This window comes from Lactuca virosa, chromosome 9 (assembly GCF_052849685.1).
Source record: "Lactuca virosa cultivar CGN04683 chromosome 9, Lactuca_virosa_CGN04683_v6, whole genome shotgun sequence".
NCBI lineage: Eukaryota > Viridiplantae > Streptophyta > Magnoliopsida > Asterales > Asteraceae > Lactuca > Lactuca virosa.
In genome coordinates this window covers 149,439,046-149,455,500 of record NC_136434.1, presented here as the reverse complement: position 1 = coordinate 149,455,500, position 16,455 = coordinate 149,439,046, and the positions used below count along the sequence as shown (strand labels likewise).

The 16,455-nt window shown below is 37.5% G+C and overlaps 2 protein-coding genes across 2 annotated transcripts; both read left to right on the top strand.

The window, feature by feature from the left end:
• The first annotated feature begins 579 nt into the window (after positions 1 to 579).
• MIA40 (Cox19-like CHCH family protein) lies at positions 580 to 2,721 on the top strand. The gene is made up of 2 exons (XM_079074675.1): positions 580 to 736; positions 1,961 to 2,721. Exon 2 carries the CDS (start codon positions 1,985 to 1,987, stop codon positions 2,453 to 2,455), a length of 471 nt encoding a protein of 156 aa, XP_078930801.1. The 5' UTR covers positions 580 to 736; positions 1,961 to 1,984; the 3' UTR covers positions 2,456 to 2,721.
• A 1,787-nt stretch (positions 2,722 to 4,508) lies between these two features.
• On the top strand, positions 4,509 to 10,625 carry PAA1 (P-type ATP-ase 1). Its single transcript, XM_079070591.1, has 17 exons — positions 4,509 to 5,124; positions 5,209 to 5,262; positions 5,345 to 5,498; positions 6,788 to 6,862; positions 6,959 to 7,236; positions 7,326 to 7,562; positions 7,644 to 7,742; positions 7,853 to 8,002; positions 8,074 to 8,220; positions 8,343 to 8,393; positions 8,473 to 8,645; positions 8,713 to 8,845; positions 8,941 to 9,038; positions 9,126 to 9,366; positions 9,448 to 9,654; positions 9,730 to 9,810; positions 10,189 to 10,625. The coding sequence occupies exons 1-17, from the start codon at positions 4,696 to 4,698 to the stop codon at positions 10,426 to 10,428; spliced, it is 2,847 nt and encodes a 948-aa protein (XP_078926717.1). The 5' UTR covers positions 4,509 to 4,695; the 3' UTR covers positions 10,429 to 10,625.
• The last annotated feature ends 5,830 nt before the right edge of the window (positions 10,626 to 16,455 follow it).

Here is a 16,455-nt window from a genome sequence, read left to right as displayed (position 1 = left end):
ATGCTCATTGGGTGCGACTACGAAAAAGAAATCTAATTTGCATTCTATACATCCGCTATGCTGGCTAGAACAAGTAAATCAAATGTTGCAAGTATGTTATCTTTAAACCCCTATGTATTATTTAGTTACATTAGATTTGTTTGAACTTTTGAAGAGATTGAGTTACTATCAGGGACGGACGCAGGAATACATAGTAGGTGTTGCCGGGATGAATAGTTGTTGCCGATACATGAAAAATAGGTAAAAAAAAATCAAATATCGAAAATTTTTCCACTGCGGTCAGAAAAGTTAGGGGTTGTCGGTGCCACACCGGGAACCCCTTAAAACCGTCCCTGGTTACTATATGAACCATACACAAGGTGAAGGGTGAATAGGACCTACATAATACAATTGATATAACAAGAAGAGCATAAAGGTACTTTTGTATTAGTTTAACAACAAAATAGATGTTCCTTAGATATTTGACAAAAGAATATATCAGGGTTACACTAAGTTGATTTAAAAACCACATAACAACGAGGACCAAATTTGGAATTTACTCAAAAGATTAAATACAAAACGTATATATACAACTTTTTTCTACGTATTATGAAAAACGTATAACCACAAATCCCTAAATCCCTAAAACCCTTCCTCCCTGCACAATCCCGAATCCCCCAGCTTTTTTGGTATTATTTTCTCCAAGGTTCGGATTTTCTCATCGATACAACTTCCAGAATCCGCCGTCAAGAAACAGGTATTCCTTCTTCCCTCTGTCGCTCTCGATCTTTCTGGGTCTCGATCACTGATCCCTTCGCTCGGAAAGAAAATAAGAAAAGAAAACTTTTATGTCCAACGGAATACCTGTGAAATTGATTTAGATCTTGTTTCCAAAAAGTTGTAAATCAATATACATGCTAGATCCGAATGCAATATAACTGTTAGATTATATTTGGTAAGAACTTAAAAGATTAGTTACAAATCATGAAAACGATAGAGTTGACTAAAAATATTTTATGTGTTTTTGAGATATCTACAAACACAACTTAAACAAAACAGTTTACCAAGTTACAGAACTTGTGTGTTCGTATATTAGACTAACAAAGTAAGAGATTTCTTTTGTCTTTTGCATCAACAAAGTCATCTTTAATTTACACGATGTAGAACATAAACAGCGGATTGCAGTGTTATATTTTGAAATGGGCTTAGATATGCTTTAAAATCAAAGATTTGAAAGATTTTAATCCATATAAGGAGGACTTTTGCTTTTTTAGTGGATCAAACTTCAAAACCCACAATTGTTGTTTTTTTTCTTCAGAAAAATGATACTGTTGTTTGATTTCTATTAGCTATCTCGTTGGACTTTGAACAATCATTTGAATCTTTTCATATCACGCATGCTTACAAGGAAGTGGTGACAAGTGATATGGACATTAGGCATGTTTCTATTATCTTCCCATTAAGGCCATGTTTGGCGCATTAGCTGAAAAGCTAGTTGGTAGCTGATAAACTAGCTTATGAATTAATAGTATTTGGTAAAAAGTAGCTTATGAGCTAGATTGAAATGTAAAATGACTTAAATGGACATTTAGATATATATATTTAAAAGAAAAAAGAATAGATATAATTAAGGGCATATTTGGAATATTTTTGAAAAAGCATCATAAGCTTATCAAAAGCTATCTCAAAGTAGTTTCTCAAAAGCTAGTTCATAAGCTAAATTAAGCTATTTTTGTGGTTTTAAATTACAATAAGCTAGCTTATTTTTACCAAACGGGGCTTAATAATATTTAAAAATATTATTGAGAAAATAAATACACAATTGTGGAAATGGAAGTAAAAAATAAATGAAGGTAAATTTGTAAGAAGTTAGGAATTTTAAAGGGGAAATCTCATTCCCCTTTGTTAGGTCGTTCCTTCTGTATTAAGTAAAAAAGAAACACCCTAATATAGTTTACCAAGACATATCTCTAATTTTCAGTTTTTTTCTCTACGCTAATACAAAATGGGCCAAGATCAAAGCAAGTCCATTGATTCCCCCAAACACAATCCAAAAAGGGAGGAATCAGAACCGGAATCAGGATCGGAATCGGAATCATCTTCTCCCCCTTCAATGGAATCATTACTTGCGGAAGCCGCGGCATTTGGGAATGAGGATGAAACTTTGTCTATAGAAGCCAAAGCTCAAAAAGCACTAGAATGCCCTTGTATTCAAAACCTTAGGAGTGGGCCATGTGGGTCCCAGTTTTCGGATGCCTTTTTATGTTTTTTGAAGAGCACGGCTGAAGAGAAAGGGTCGGATTGTGTGATTCCGTTTGTGGCATTACAAAGGTGTATTAAGACCAATCCGAATGCGTTTCCAAAAGACGTATTGGAAAATGATGAGGTGGAGAAAGAGAAGAAACCAGTGGAAGATTATAAAATTATTCCTCCGAGATGGTCGATGGAACCATCAAGGCCAAAAAATAAGCTTTAGTATGATGGAATTGGGAAAGGAACGGAATGGTTGATTCCATTCTTTGTTTTGCAGAATGGAATGGGTTATTCCATTGGAATAAAAAAGTAGTTGTTTGTTTTGCATGATGGAATGGAAAAAGACCATTCTTGAAGGAATTTTATTCCTGTATTTATTTTTTTTCATTCCGATGGAATCTGATGAGAAGTTGTAATTTAACTCATTGTTATTTATGATTACGACTCAAATGTTCAAAAAGGAAATATATGATTCTAGTTAAATTGTAATTTTTTTTAATGCATGTAGATTTTTTTTTTCATCGCCATAAAGTAAACATGATTTGATATGTTTTTTAGTGATTATAACAATAGAATTTCTTATTGGTTCTTTTTAAATCTTTTGACTTTAGTTTTAAATTTTGTGGGGGTGGACTCATTTATCACGACTATCATAATAAATGAATTGATACAAATTTATTTTCCTTGCTTTAGTTTCTTATAAACGAAATAATATGAATATGTATGGATTCTTTGTAGCTGGGGTAGTGTGTATTGATAGTGAAAATGTAATATTTTTAATGTTTAGAATAAGACGATTAGGTGCAATAAGATCGGTGTATGAGATTGTGCTTGGATGTGTTTTTTATTCTATGAAGTTCTAGTAATTGGATAATCATTCGTGTGTATTTGATGAATTTTGATTATTTTTTTTCTTAAATAAGATATGTTAATTGATAAAAGATCATGCTCTTCCTCTGCCTCCCATCATCTCATCCTACTTTACATCAACACACCACACCGTAATACCTTTCTACCATATTTTGTCTAAAACTATCTGGTTGAGTGTCATGTCACTGTTATCTCATCATCATACTACTACTACATAAGCTTGGTATAGTCGTCACTCCACATCATTATATTCCTTATTAATTATTTGAATAAAAAATAGATTTTTAAATAATTAAAATGTTGAGAGGGACAAAGAGAGAAAGAAAATGATTAATTATGGTTATTTTTGGTTTTTCATTCCCTACAAAAAAATATAATATTTGTATAAAATATATTTTAAAATAAAATAAAAAATAAAGTGAAGCGAAATGTGACAATTTACTGGGTTTTGAAAAGTGAAATGATACCGAAGGAAAAATGAGATGATGCTGAATAAAAAGTGAACGGTGGGTAGACCCTTGGATCTAATCAGAAAGCTTTCATTTTTAGGTTCTATGTTTCAATTTAAATTTTTATTCAAATTTATTTCTATTCAAATTTCCTATTATGTAGTTATATATCTTAAAAAACCTACAACTATTTTTATCAAACACTTTTTTACTATTAAAAACTATGCAACTTTCATTTTTTTCCACACATGCATGTAGTCTAGTATTTTAAGCATATGAACATATCATTACCATTTTATGTTATAATTATTAGATATTCAGGAAATATCATAAAAAAAAAAAACCTTATGGTCGTATGTCAATGGAAGTAAATTGTCATTTTTATTGTTTTGTAAAGATCAATTTTATTATAGAACTTGAAGTCATTATAAGTTTAATTGGTTTGATGATAAATAATAAAAGTATAAAAAATATTTTAATAATTAATGAGTAGAATTTAGTGTGTAAGTGAAAAAATAATATTTAAAAAGAAAATAGTTTACAATCGATTACCTATAACATAAAATATAAAAATCTTAATAAGTTAGAAAAAAAAATCGGCTAGCAATGAATCTTATGACCAATACACATGGTAAAGATAGGATTGGTAGTGTTTTTCTTTTCAATTTTAATACCTATTTATTTGATAGTAATATATTTATTAGAAAGTATTTTAATATCTATAGTTTTTAACTTCCTATAAATAAAATATAATTTTCATATTCAATTTTTGTGTTGTCTTTCAAACGGAAACCTAACCATCGACAACAAACCGTTTAATCAATGGGAAGTCTTGCTTAACTGCTTCGCTTGTGTTTGGATCCACTGAGCGTGGTAGGTGGGTTGTGATATACAAAATTTAAAAAGGACACGTGTAAAACATGGATCAAACTTGTACAATTACTACTACTATATATATTGCATCCAGCCTGTTTGAGATTGCTCTGAATTCAAGGTTCTTATCAATTTGAATAAAATTAGTTGCAGCAGATAACGTTGCAGTAATTACTAAATTGCTAGGGTTTTCAAAGACCCTGTGGTAGGTGTGTACAAGAGATGCTCGTTACTCTTTGATTCTTCCCTCAATCCAACCAAGATCGAACCAATGGAGTCAACATTGTCAGCGACTACAGCCACCGCTGTATTCGGTTTATCCAAAACCCTAAATCACTCTGTTACCGGTGCTCAAACGCTCAGAAGTCAGCTCGCACTTTTCCATATTCGACGGACTACAATTGCCACCAAGTCTGAGTTCCGGAGATCATCGAGTAAGTTTGCTTCTGCATACCCGTTGTTTGGCTTGAGGAATGTTGGCGGTGGAGTGCCTTTGTTGAGGTATCGTGTGGAGTGTGTTTCGAGCTCTACCTCTGCTAGTTCTTTCGCCTCACTTTCCGGCGGTGGGGGAATTGGAGGAGGTACGCATAGTGAAGGAGGAGGCGGCGGCGGAGGTGGTGATGGTGGGGAGGTTAAGGTGAATCCGATCGTTACTGATGCTTCTGGTGTTTCGTCTGATGTGATCATTCTAGATGTTTTTGTAAGCATTTATTATCCCTTTAGCATTCGTTTTGCTTACTGTTGTTATTGATCATGATAATTGATAAGGCATCTTCTCTGTCAGGGTATGACCTGTGGAGGGTGTGCTGCAAGTGTAAAAAGAATTTTGGAGAGTCAAGTAAGCACTTTTACTGTTCTACATGCCTTTCATGCTTATGATTTTTTATTTGTGTGCTTAAAAATACTTCATATTTTCACAGCCATTGGTATCTTCTGCAAGTGTGAATCTTACAACAGAGACAGCAATTGTATGGCCTGTATCTGAAGCCAAGGATTCACCAAACTGGCAAAAAGTCTTGGGAGAAGAACTTGCAAAACATTTGACAACTTGTGGATTTAAGTCTAACCTTAGAGGTCAGTATCTTCTTCACTGTAACTTTTAAATTCATTGTGGTATTACATATTTTGTATCCCTTCAGGAATTAGGAATTAGGAATTGGTTCAAAAGTATATGCAGAATTTTATGCTTACAATGATGCTTTATACCTTTCTTGCCTTTTCCCCCCTTATTTCTCTTTTGCTTGTTTTTGTTTTTCCCTTTTTTGTTTTTGGTCAAGTTTAAGGCTACAGGGATCCATTTGGGCTTGGTTGTCTTACAAGAATCTTTGCATTGTCGTTAGAGTGATCACATTAGTTTCAGTGGGAAAAAAATGGATTTTTTTCATAGCTAGAACCATTACATTCAAACATTTTAACCCCAATTGACAATTTAATTATATAGTTGAAATTTTTGACAAATGGTGGGTAACTGGCAGGTGAGGCTGAAACTGAAGGAGTGCCATCTTAATAATGCAAAGGATTCTTGTAAGAGCAACTATTTTCCTCCGTGGTATGTCCTTGTCACCTAGACTTTTTAATATTTTCAATAAGTTTCCTTCATAAGAAAATTTCAAAAATCTATCTTTGAAAAGGTAGTTCAATTTCTGAGTCAATTTTAATTTAGTTTTTCTGTCCATAGGCGAGTCTTGTTTGCAAGGAGGAAAATCTACTGCAGGAGCACCCTTACATTTTGGATGGTTTACTTAGTCAGATTTCCTCATTTTTTTTTTTTTTTCTTCATTTTATGTAGTAGAAACTAGAAAATCTCACTTCTTCAAAAGTGTTATTGCACATTTGTACCACATGGTGATCATTGTTTTATGGTCATCGAATTGTATCACTTTTTCTAGCTTGAAATAAGATATACCAATTACCATTTGTCTCCTTGTGGTGCTACAAAATTTTGATGTTCTCATATATAATAGATCATATCTTATCTTAGCATTGGTTTTGTTATATTCTTGTTTGGTGAATTGTTAGAGCATTGAATTGAAATGTTTGCTCCAAAATTACAGGAGTGCTCTGCCCAAAATCTAAGGAATTCTCACTCTCCCTCCTTCTGTTTTCATACTCTCATGAAATTAGCTTCTAATCCTTTAAAGTTAAATCCTAATTAGCATCATTTCTGCATTACATGTTTGTGATTCGTTTCTTTGACAATTACGTTGTGTTTTACTTTCATCAAGCAGACAATTGTATACCTTTTTGGTCTCAACCAAAGCTAAAAGTCTTGTGTAATATGTGATAATGATGATTTTACCCCTGTTATCAATGGATGACATGCAATGGTTCTTTAACTATCCTTTTTTGCCTACTATTTGCAGATTCCAAGAAAGAGAGTGCCTTCCAAGTATTTCAAAAAAAGGTGGAAGAAAAGCGGAAGCAATTAAAAGAAAGTGGTATGTTCTTAGATAGCACCCTCATTGTAATTTTTAATCATTTAGGATAAAAGATCATCTCTAAATGTTTTGGATTAAATATTTTTCTATTAACAGGTAGAGGACTTGCAGTATCTTGGGCTTTATGTGCTGTATGTCTGTTTGGACATGTCTCCCATTTCATTGGAGCCAAAGCTTGGTGGATCCATGCAATGCATTCCACTGGTTTCCACTTATCTTTATCTTTATTCACATTACTAGTTCCAGGACGCCAGCTTATAATTGATGGTATGAAAAGTCTAATGAGGGGCACTCCAAACATGAACACATTAGTCGGTCTAGGGGCAATCTCGTCATTTACCGTTAGCTCATTCGCAGCTCTAATACCAAAACTGGTAATCACTATCACTATCACTGTGTTAAAAAAAAAATCAGGTCTTTACATTTCTTGAAAACATGAATCTTGATTTATTTTTTTGTATAGGGTTGGAAAGTATTCTTTGAAGAACCGATTATGTTGATAGCATTTGTTTTATTGGGAAGGAATCTTGAACAAAGAGCTAAGATTAAGGCAACTAGTGATATGACAGGGCTTCTTAATGTTCTTCCACCAAAAGCTCGCCTTTTAGTGGATGGTGATGATGTTGAAAAGTCAACCTCAACAGTCGATGTTCCTTGTGACAGTCTTTCTGTTGGAGATAAAATTGTTGTACTACCTGGAGTAAGTAAAAAGTTATTAATTTCTGTAATATAAAATACTGTTATTCATTTACAAAATGTTATGTTTATTATTATTATTCAGGATCGTGTTCCTGCTGATGGAATAGTGACAGCTGGCAGAAGCACAGTGGATGAGTCAAGTTTCACTGGGGAGCCACTCCCTGTCACTAAGCTTCCAGGGGTAATGATAGTTTCATCCTCAAAGAACATATAATAATAATAATAATAATAATAATAATAATAATAATAATAATAATAGTGATTTTGAATGATTTGATGTGTGTTTTTTAGGCTGAAGTGTCAGCAGGAAGTATAAACCTTAATGGAGCACTAACAGTTGAAGTACAAAGGCCTGGAGGTGAAACATTCATGGGGGACATTGTTAGATTGGTGGAAGAAGCTCAGAGTAGAGAGGCTCCCGTTCAACGTCTTGCTGACAAGGTCATTTTCGTAATTTTCATTTATGTTATCATATTCATAAATAACAATCTCTTTATATTAAATATTAATAGGTTGCTGGACACTTTACTTATGGTGTAATGGCAATCTCTGCTGCAACATTTATGTTCTGGAGCACTTTTGGTGCGCGTATTTTACCAGCCACTCTTCACCATGGAAGTGCCATGTCATTAGCTTTGCAGCTCTCTTGTAGTGTTTTGGTATTTATTATTATCCTTCTATTAGTTTAAAAATAAAAATTTGCTTTGTTTTAAATTCTATAATAATCATTTAATGGAAGTCCAACTCCAACTTAACTTGTGTTGTCTGTAACTGTATGCAGGTTGTTGCTTGTCCATGTGCATTGGGTTTAGCAACACCAACTGCTGTGCTGGTAAACCCTTTTGTCCGATATATTTCCTTTCTTTTTTTAAAAGACCATAATACCCTCGATATTTATATATATTGTGTAGGTGGGAACTTCACTTGGTGCTACAAGAGGATTACTTTTACGTGGTGGAAGTATTTTAGAAAAATTCTCTCAAGTCAACACAATTGTTTTTGACAAAACAGGGACATTAACAATCGGTAAACCTGTTGTCACAAAAATACTCACAAAAACACCCCAAGAATATTCCGAGTTACAGTTAAGTTCTAATCTTTTAGCTTCTATAATTTTACAGTTAAGTTTAATATAAACAACTATAGTGCAGGCTAAGTTCAACAGAAACATGGTCTGAAAATGATGTTCTGAAGTTAGCTGCTGCTGTTGAATCCAATACAATACATCCAATTGGAAAAGCTATCCGGGAAGCTGCTAAGGTTGCTAAATGTCCCGATGTAAAGGTACCTTATCAAAATTACTGTTTTGCCCTTACTGAAATTAAATCACTATTTTTTCTTTTTTAAATGTGATTGATTAATTTGTGAATGGTATGCAGGCTGATGATGGAACATATATGGAGGAACCTGGTTCTGGTGCAGTAGCCTCAATTGGGAAGAAGATAGTTTCTGTTGGAACATTGGAATGGGTTAGAAGGTATAATAAGAAAAAAAAAATGGAAATATTATGCTGTAAATAATAGGAAGAAATGATGAAAGTAGGTTGCTATTTGTGATATGACAGGCATGGAGTTGATGAAAACCCATTTGTGGAAACAGAAGAGTTCAAAAACCAATCAGTGGTGTATGTAGGAATAGATGGTGTTCTTGCAGGTCTTATTTATGTTGAAGATCAAATAAGAGAAGATGCTGCACATGTTATTCAATCTTTGACTAGTCAAGGCATCAATGTATACTTACTTTCTGGTGATAAAAAAAGTTCAGCTCAATATGTCGCATCAGTCGTCGGAATCCCTAAACAACAGGTAATAAATAACAATAATAATAACACAACAATTTTTAATCAATTTAAAAAAAAAATCATGATAATATTATTTCATGAATAGGTGTTGTATGGAGTTAAACCGGATGAGAAAAGTAAGTTTATAAGTCAACTCCAGAAGGACAACCGGAATGTTGTTTCCATGGTTGGGGACGGAATCAATGATGCCGCCGCATTGGCGGAATCACATGTTGGAGTTGCCATAGGTGGTGGTGTTGGGGCTGCTAGTGAGGTCGCCTCGATTGTGCTCATGGGTAACAAAATATCACAGGTAAAGGTTTTTTACTTTTGTTGGTTAAAAATAGCATAGCATGGCAAATGACGTAAATGCCCCTTAATTTTGCAGTTGATTGATGCATTGGAGCTTAGTAGACAAACAATGAAGACTGTGAAGCAAAATCTTTGGTGGGCTTTTGGGTACAATATTGTAAGTTATAGTTTATTCATTGCAAATTCTATCCCTCTTTTTTGTTTTTTATTCAAACTAAATACCCAGAATTATTTTTTGACCGTAAGAAAAGAATAATTAACCTTTTTGGTCCTTGACTAGAGCTGATTTTTCAAATTTGGTCCCCAAAAGTTTCCTTTTACAATATTGGTCCTTATTTGAGGTTTTTGTAACGTTTTGGTTCATGTTCCAAGTAAAATGACTATATATTTGGGAGCAAAATTGCAAAAACCAGCTATCTCAGGGACCAAAAACATAAATTACTCGTTAAAAAAAGTATAATGGTTTATTTTAATCACCCTAAAAGATAAAATGTGAAGTAGTATTTGGCCCTAATATGATTATGAACTTTTTTAGGTTGGCATTCCAATTGCTGCGGGAACTTTATTGCCATTGACAGGGGTGATGCTTACTCCCTCAATTGCTGGGGCCCTCATGGGTTTGAGCTCGATTGGTGTGATGACTAATTCATTGCTTCTTAGGTTAAGATTTACTTCACAATCACAATCACAATCACAACAAAACAAATTTATTGGAGCTTCACCTTATGTGCTTCAACAAGACATTGAAGCACCAAAGCCAAAAACCCTCACGTAGATTTTTTTTGTTCTTATTATTGTTATATACTGTTGATCGAATTAGTGTTTGGACCTTTGGATTATCATGTTCAAACACGGTATGTCATACAATACACTATGTGAGGCTACATTTGTTTGGACCTTTGGATCATCATGTTCCAAAAGATGTCATACAAAACACTATGTGAGGCTACATTTGTTTGGACCTTTGGATTATCACCTTGTGCAAATACAATTAGAATCATGTTGGTAGTATGCATTTGTGTAACGACCCAATTTTAAAGTCCAAAAATTTTATTTTTAATTAATTGACTTGTAAAAACATTTATAAGAAAAACACCATCTAATCATAACTTTTCATAAAAACCACAACTCATGTCTGAAAACCATTCACAAAAGCAGAAATTAATGTCAGAGTACAATCCCAAGAAATTCTAGTGCGGAAAACCAACATGTGTGTGTATGATGTGCCGCTACCGCGCCAGCTCCTTCCCCTTCGCTGAAGAGGTACCTGAAACCAAAATTGTAAACTGTAAGCACGAAGCTTAGTGAGTTTCCTCATCGTACAACATACCATACAATCACATAGCATATATACTGTCGGGCAATTCTGGGGTGCCCGACCTACCCGGTACGGCCGTTCTGGGGTGCCGACCTACCCGTACGGCCATTCTGGGGTGTCGTCCTACCCGTGTCAAGCCATTCTGGGGTGCTGACCTACCCATGTCAAGCCATTCTGGGGTGCTGACCTACCCGTCGGTCCTAACAACCGACCCTCGGGGACTATTCCACCCCCTACTGCTACTATCACATATATCATAACATAACATACTATCAGACATATCTGGGGTGTCCGAACTACCCTTCGGTCCTAACAACCAAACTTGGGCACTATTCCCCTCCTACTACCGCTATCACATATAACATATCATGTCAGCATATAAACATATAATCACATACTGTCAGACATATCTGGGGTGTCTGGCCTACCCTTCGGTCATAACAACTGAACTCTACTACTATCGCATATAACATATCATGCCAGCATATAACATATCAGGTAGTAGCAAACCTAAATGATATCACAAAGACAATCATCTAACATACAACTCCTACTGGTGGGCCGGCATTGTGGCCGTAGACCCACCGTTACTGGAAGGTAACTCACCTCGAACAAGTAGCTGCTGATAATCCGTGTGGGAAGTCTCTGTCTGCTTGCTGCTCCGGAAATCCTCCGGCTACAATCCCCACAAAACACTCAGTCAGAAACTGACATCTACTCTTAGGGTAAAATGACTATTTTACCCCCAATCAAGTCCAAGTCAAAGTCAACTTCAAGTTGACCCGACTCGCCGAGTTGGGCCGTCAACTCGTCGAGTCCCTAACCCTTTACACGACCTCATCCATGACTCGACTCGTCGAGTTTGGCGATGACTCGACGAGTTCCTCTTCTATATGAACATTGAATGATCCTTCATCCGACTCGCCGAGTTGTATGAACAACTTGTTGAGTTCACCTTCATCAGATGAACAAGTCCTGACCTCGACTCGCCGAGTTGTATGAACAACTCGTCGAGTTCATCTTCAATCATAAGGAGATTGCCTTGGACTCGCCGAGTCTGTTCTAGCACTCGCCGAGTCCCATGAACTCCAGGTCTAAGGCTAAGTCCAATGCGTTGGGTCGCTCCTTCTGACCTTCTACAGTCCTTCTAACACCCAACTGAGTTCTTTAGACCCTCAACAGATATGAGACTTTATGCCTTGGACTCGTCGAGTCCCAAGAACGGACTCGCCGAGTCGATAACGTCCACACCCTAAATCCTCGATTTCTGATGTACAACCTTTGACCAAAAGATAGATCCAAGCCCCTAGGTTCGATCTAGCACGTAAAGTTACAAACTTTACATGCATGCATGGAAGAATGAGCCCAAATGGCTCAAAAAGGAACTCCCAACATGCATGAGGCTTTCCATGGGTTCTAAAACAGTTGCTTTCTGCCTTAGGGTCCCTCAAGAACCCTGGATCCGAAACCCTAGCCCTCAACCATGCTTGCAATCATGGTTGGTTGCCAAAATGGCTCTTAGAAGCCCTAACTTCCTTCAAGAATAGATCTATAATAATAATGAGCAAGGTATAAGCTTTATACCTCAAATGCACTGTGGAAGATGCTCAAACTCGGATCCCTCTAGCATCTTCTTATTTCTTCAAGCTTTTCCTTCCTTTCTTAGATCACAAAAGCACCAAAATCACTCAAAAGGCCTTAGATCTTCACTCACACGATTAGGGTTTGCTATGGGGGTCTTCTGGGAGCAAATGGGACGAGTGGTGGCTGAAAGAGATGGTTAAATAGGATGCAAACCCTCATATTAGGGTTGTTGTCCAGCCAGGGCCTACTCGTCGAGTCCGGGACCCGACTCGCCGAGTTCATCACTTAAATCCCGCGTCCCGTCCCGCTTCTACTCGGCGAGTTGGTCCTTCAACTCGCCGATTCCAATGCCAAAAATGCAAAACACTTAGATAAAAATAAAAAGAAATACGTACCAAGAACCAGGTGCTACAATTCTCCCCTACTTATTTTAGACTTCGTCCTCGAAGTCTGCTGCTTGTTCCTGAAGCAGCTCTGGGTAATGCTCCATCATCTCGTCCACCGGCTCCTAAGTCCATTCCGAGCCCTTCCGGTGCTGCCATTGCACCTTCACGAGCTCCACCCTCTTGTTCCTCAGATCCTTCGACTTCCGGTCAAGGATCGCCACAGGTCGCTCGATGTAATTCAGGCTGCCATCAACCTGAATGTCCTCCAAGGGCACCACTGCTGAGTCGTCCACCAGGCACTTTCGCAGCTGGGAAACGTGGAAAGTGTTGTGGATCTGACTGAGTTCGGCTGGCAGATCCAGCCTATACGCCACCTTTCCCACCCGGGCTATAACCCTGAACGGTCCAATGTACCTGGGGCCAAACTTGCCCCGCTTCCTGAACCGGATAACGCCCTTCCATGGCGACACCTTCAGGAGAACCATATCCCCGACCTGGAACTCCAGGTCTGATCGGCGCTTATCGGCATAACTTTTTTGCCGACTCTGAGCAGTCTGGAGCCTGCTTCGGACCTGCTGAATCCTCTCTGTCGTCTTGAGCACTACTTCAGTGCTCCTCATTACTCTCTGGCCAACCTCGCCCCAACATATCGGGGTCCTGCACTTCCTCCCATACAACATCACGAAGGGAGGGCGGTCAATGATCGCATGATAACTATTGTTGTAGGAGAACTCTGCCAATGGAAGGTAGGTATCCCAACTACCTCCGAAGTCTAACACGCATGCTGTGACATCCCCATTTTCACGGCCAAAAAAGACCGATTTTTGTTTATGCTTTATAAAAATCAGAGTACTTCTTTTAATAAAAATGTTGCGGAATTTGTTCCCAGTAAAACATGAAAAATACGTTATCAAAGCATTTCCGAAGAAATGTATTTTTATTCAGTTAAAACATTTGGGATGTCATCGTCAATACAGAAACATAAGCATAAACAGAACTTACATTCATTTACACTAGTGATCTACATCTCTTTTAAATCTCTCAGTGCAAAGTAGCTTCGTATCGACACCTGTGATACAAATAAGCTGGAGTGGGTCAGGTTGGGAAACCTGGTGAGTACATAGGGTTTTCAACCCACAATAATATAATTATTATATTTAAACATCAAACAATCAACCCGATTACCCATCCCCGTTATCTTCTTTAATATTCCTTAAAGAATTATCTTAAGGGTCATTTCCTATATCATATTTACCTCTCATCTTTCTACCTCACATTTCCTTATATGCTCGTTCCTAAGGCATGAATACGTAGTTACAACGTCTCCTGAACTCGTAATTCATAGTAAGGGTTAGAGTATCATCGCATGAATATACAGTCACCACATCACCTGGACTCGTAATTCATCACCTACAGGTTATAAGTCTGCTGGTGTTTCCACGGGTTGTCTAGAATATTCCGTGGTCGCCATCTATACTCTAGTAGATGACTACATCTCCAAATTGTCGGACAAGGTTATAGTATCTTTCATCCTACATCACCGATTCATCATCACCTATCCATCACCTAATTATCATCACCTTCCTATCATCACCTATCTCTCATCATTTTATTTCATCACACACCAACTATTTCATCTACCCATGTTTTATCCCAACGTATTTGTAGATATGAAATAAATATATATTTAAATCATTTAAAACATGTATAAAATCATTCATCCATCATAGACAGCAAGTATTCAGATAATATGCACACATAGCACGTAATTTATATAAAATACTTCATATCTATGTGTAAGATGAAAGGGACCATGCACTCACCTGTTAAAGTGATGATTCCAAACTCAGACAGCGCTTCGTTACTCTTAAAACAATTTCCTTCGACAAAACAGCGAGTTTTTATTAAAAACCGGGCTTCGCTGGAGCAGCGTTTCCGAGCCGAAAGCTTTTCTTCTCGGAGCCGTCGGGCGCTCCGGGGCTTTCTTCTTGTGCTAGGGAGGTTCCCTAGACTTGGGAGGGGTTTAGGGAGGTTAGAGAGAAGTTAGAGAGAGAAAGAAAGGTTTGAAGGTGTGAGGAAATTATGAAGAGTTCATCTCTTATTTATAGGAATTGTATAGTAAAGTAGTCTCCAAGCTTCGTCCGTAACTTTCGCATACGAGCTCCGTTTTTGTCTGTCTTTTTACCGTTGAGTTCCTATTAATGAGATCTTCAACTCTCATTTAGACCTCGTTGGCTAATTCTCATTCTATCTCGGATTTACAAAACTGTATCGAATTCGTCGCGCTCGAAAAGTAGAGACTAAGCTTCGTCCATAACTTTCGCATACGAGCTCCGTTTTTGTCTGTCTTTTTACCGTTGAGTTCCTATTAATGAGATCTTCAACTCTCATTTAGACCTCGTTGGCTAATTCTCATTCTATCTCGGATTTACAAAACTGTATCGAATTCGCCGCGCTCGAAAAGTAGAGACTAAGCTTCGTCCATAACTTTCGCATACGAGCTCCGTTTTTGTCTGTCTTTTTACTGTTGAGTTCCTATTAATGAGATCTTCAACTCTCATTTAGATCGCGTAAGCCAAAAACCGCTCGAACTAAAATTCGAGTTTCGGGCTGTACACTGCTAAGCCGAAACTTCGAAAAATCATAACTTCCTCATACGAAGTCAGATTTGGGCGTTCTTCTTATGGACGCTCTCGGTTTAACGTTTTCTACGACTTTTGTTTAGATCACTAAGGCTAAAAGTCGCTCCATCGTAAATTCACTATTTACGCTTCCCGGTGTCGTGCCGGTTTTGCCGTAAAACTTCGACGGGCCATAACTTATTCGTTATAACTCGGATTCCGGAGTTCTTTATATGTACGGAAACCTTGAGAAATATTCTACAACTTGGTTAAGATTATTTATTATAAATAATCTTTTGCCGAAAATTCGTTTTCGACGCTCATTGCCTCTAAATTGACTAGCCCGGATCTACGGGCGTTACACATGTTCGCAACATATCCTCCAAAGTCTGGATGGTCCGCTCGCTCTGACCATCCGTCTGCGGGTGAAAGGCGGTGCTAAAATGCAGACGAGTACCCAGCTCGTCATGAAACTTCTTCTAAAACCTGGAAGTGAACCGCACATCCCTGTCTGAAATCACAGAAACTGGCACCCCGTGCCGCGCCACCACCTCCCTGATATAGGTGTCGGCCAACTTCTCGGCCGAGATGCTCTCCTGAATCGGAATAAAATGGGCGCTCTTGGTCAATCGATCGACGATGACCCAAATCGAATCCACTCCCTGCGCGGTCCTGGGAAGCTTTGTGATAAAATTCATCGTGACTTCTTCCCATTTCCACAGCGGAATATCCAACGGCTGCATCCTGACGTGGGGTCTCTGATGCTCGGCCTTGACCTTCTTGCAGGTCAAGCACCGCTCCACGTACCATGCCACATCCCGCTTCATGCAGGGCCACCAATAGTCCAGACGAAGATCCCTATACATCTTCGTCACCCCAGGATGAATGGAAAA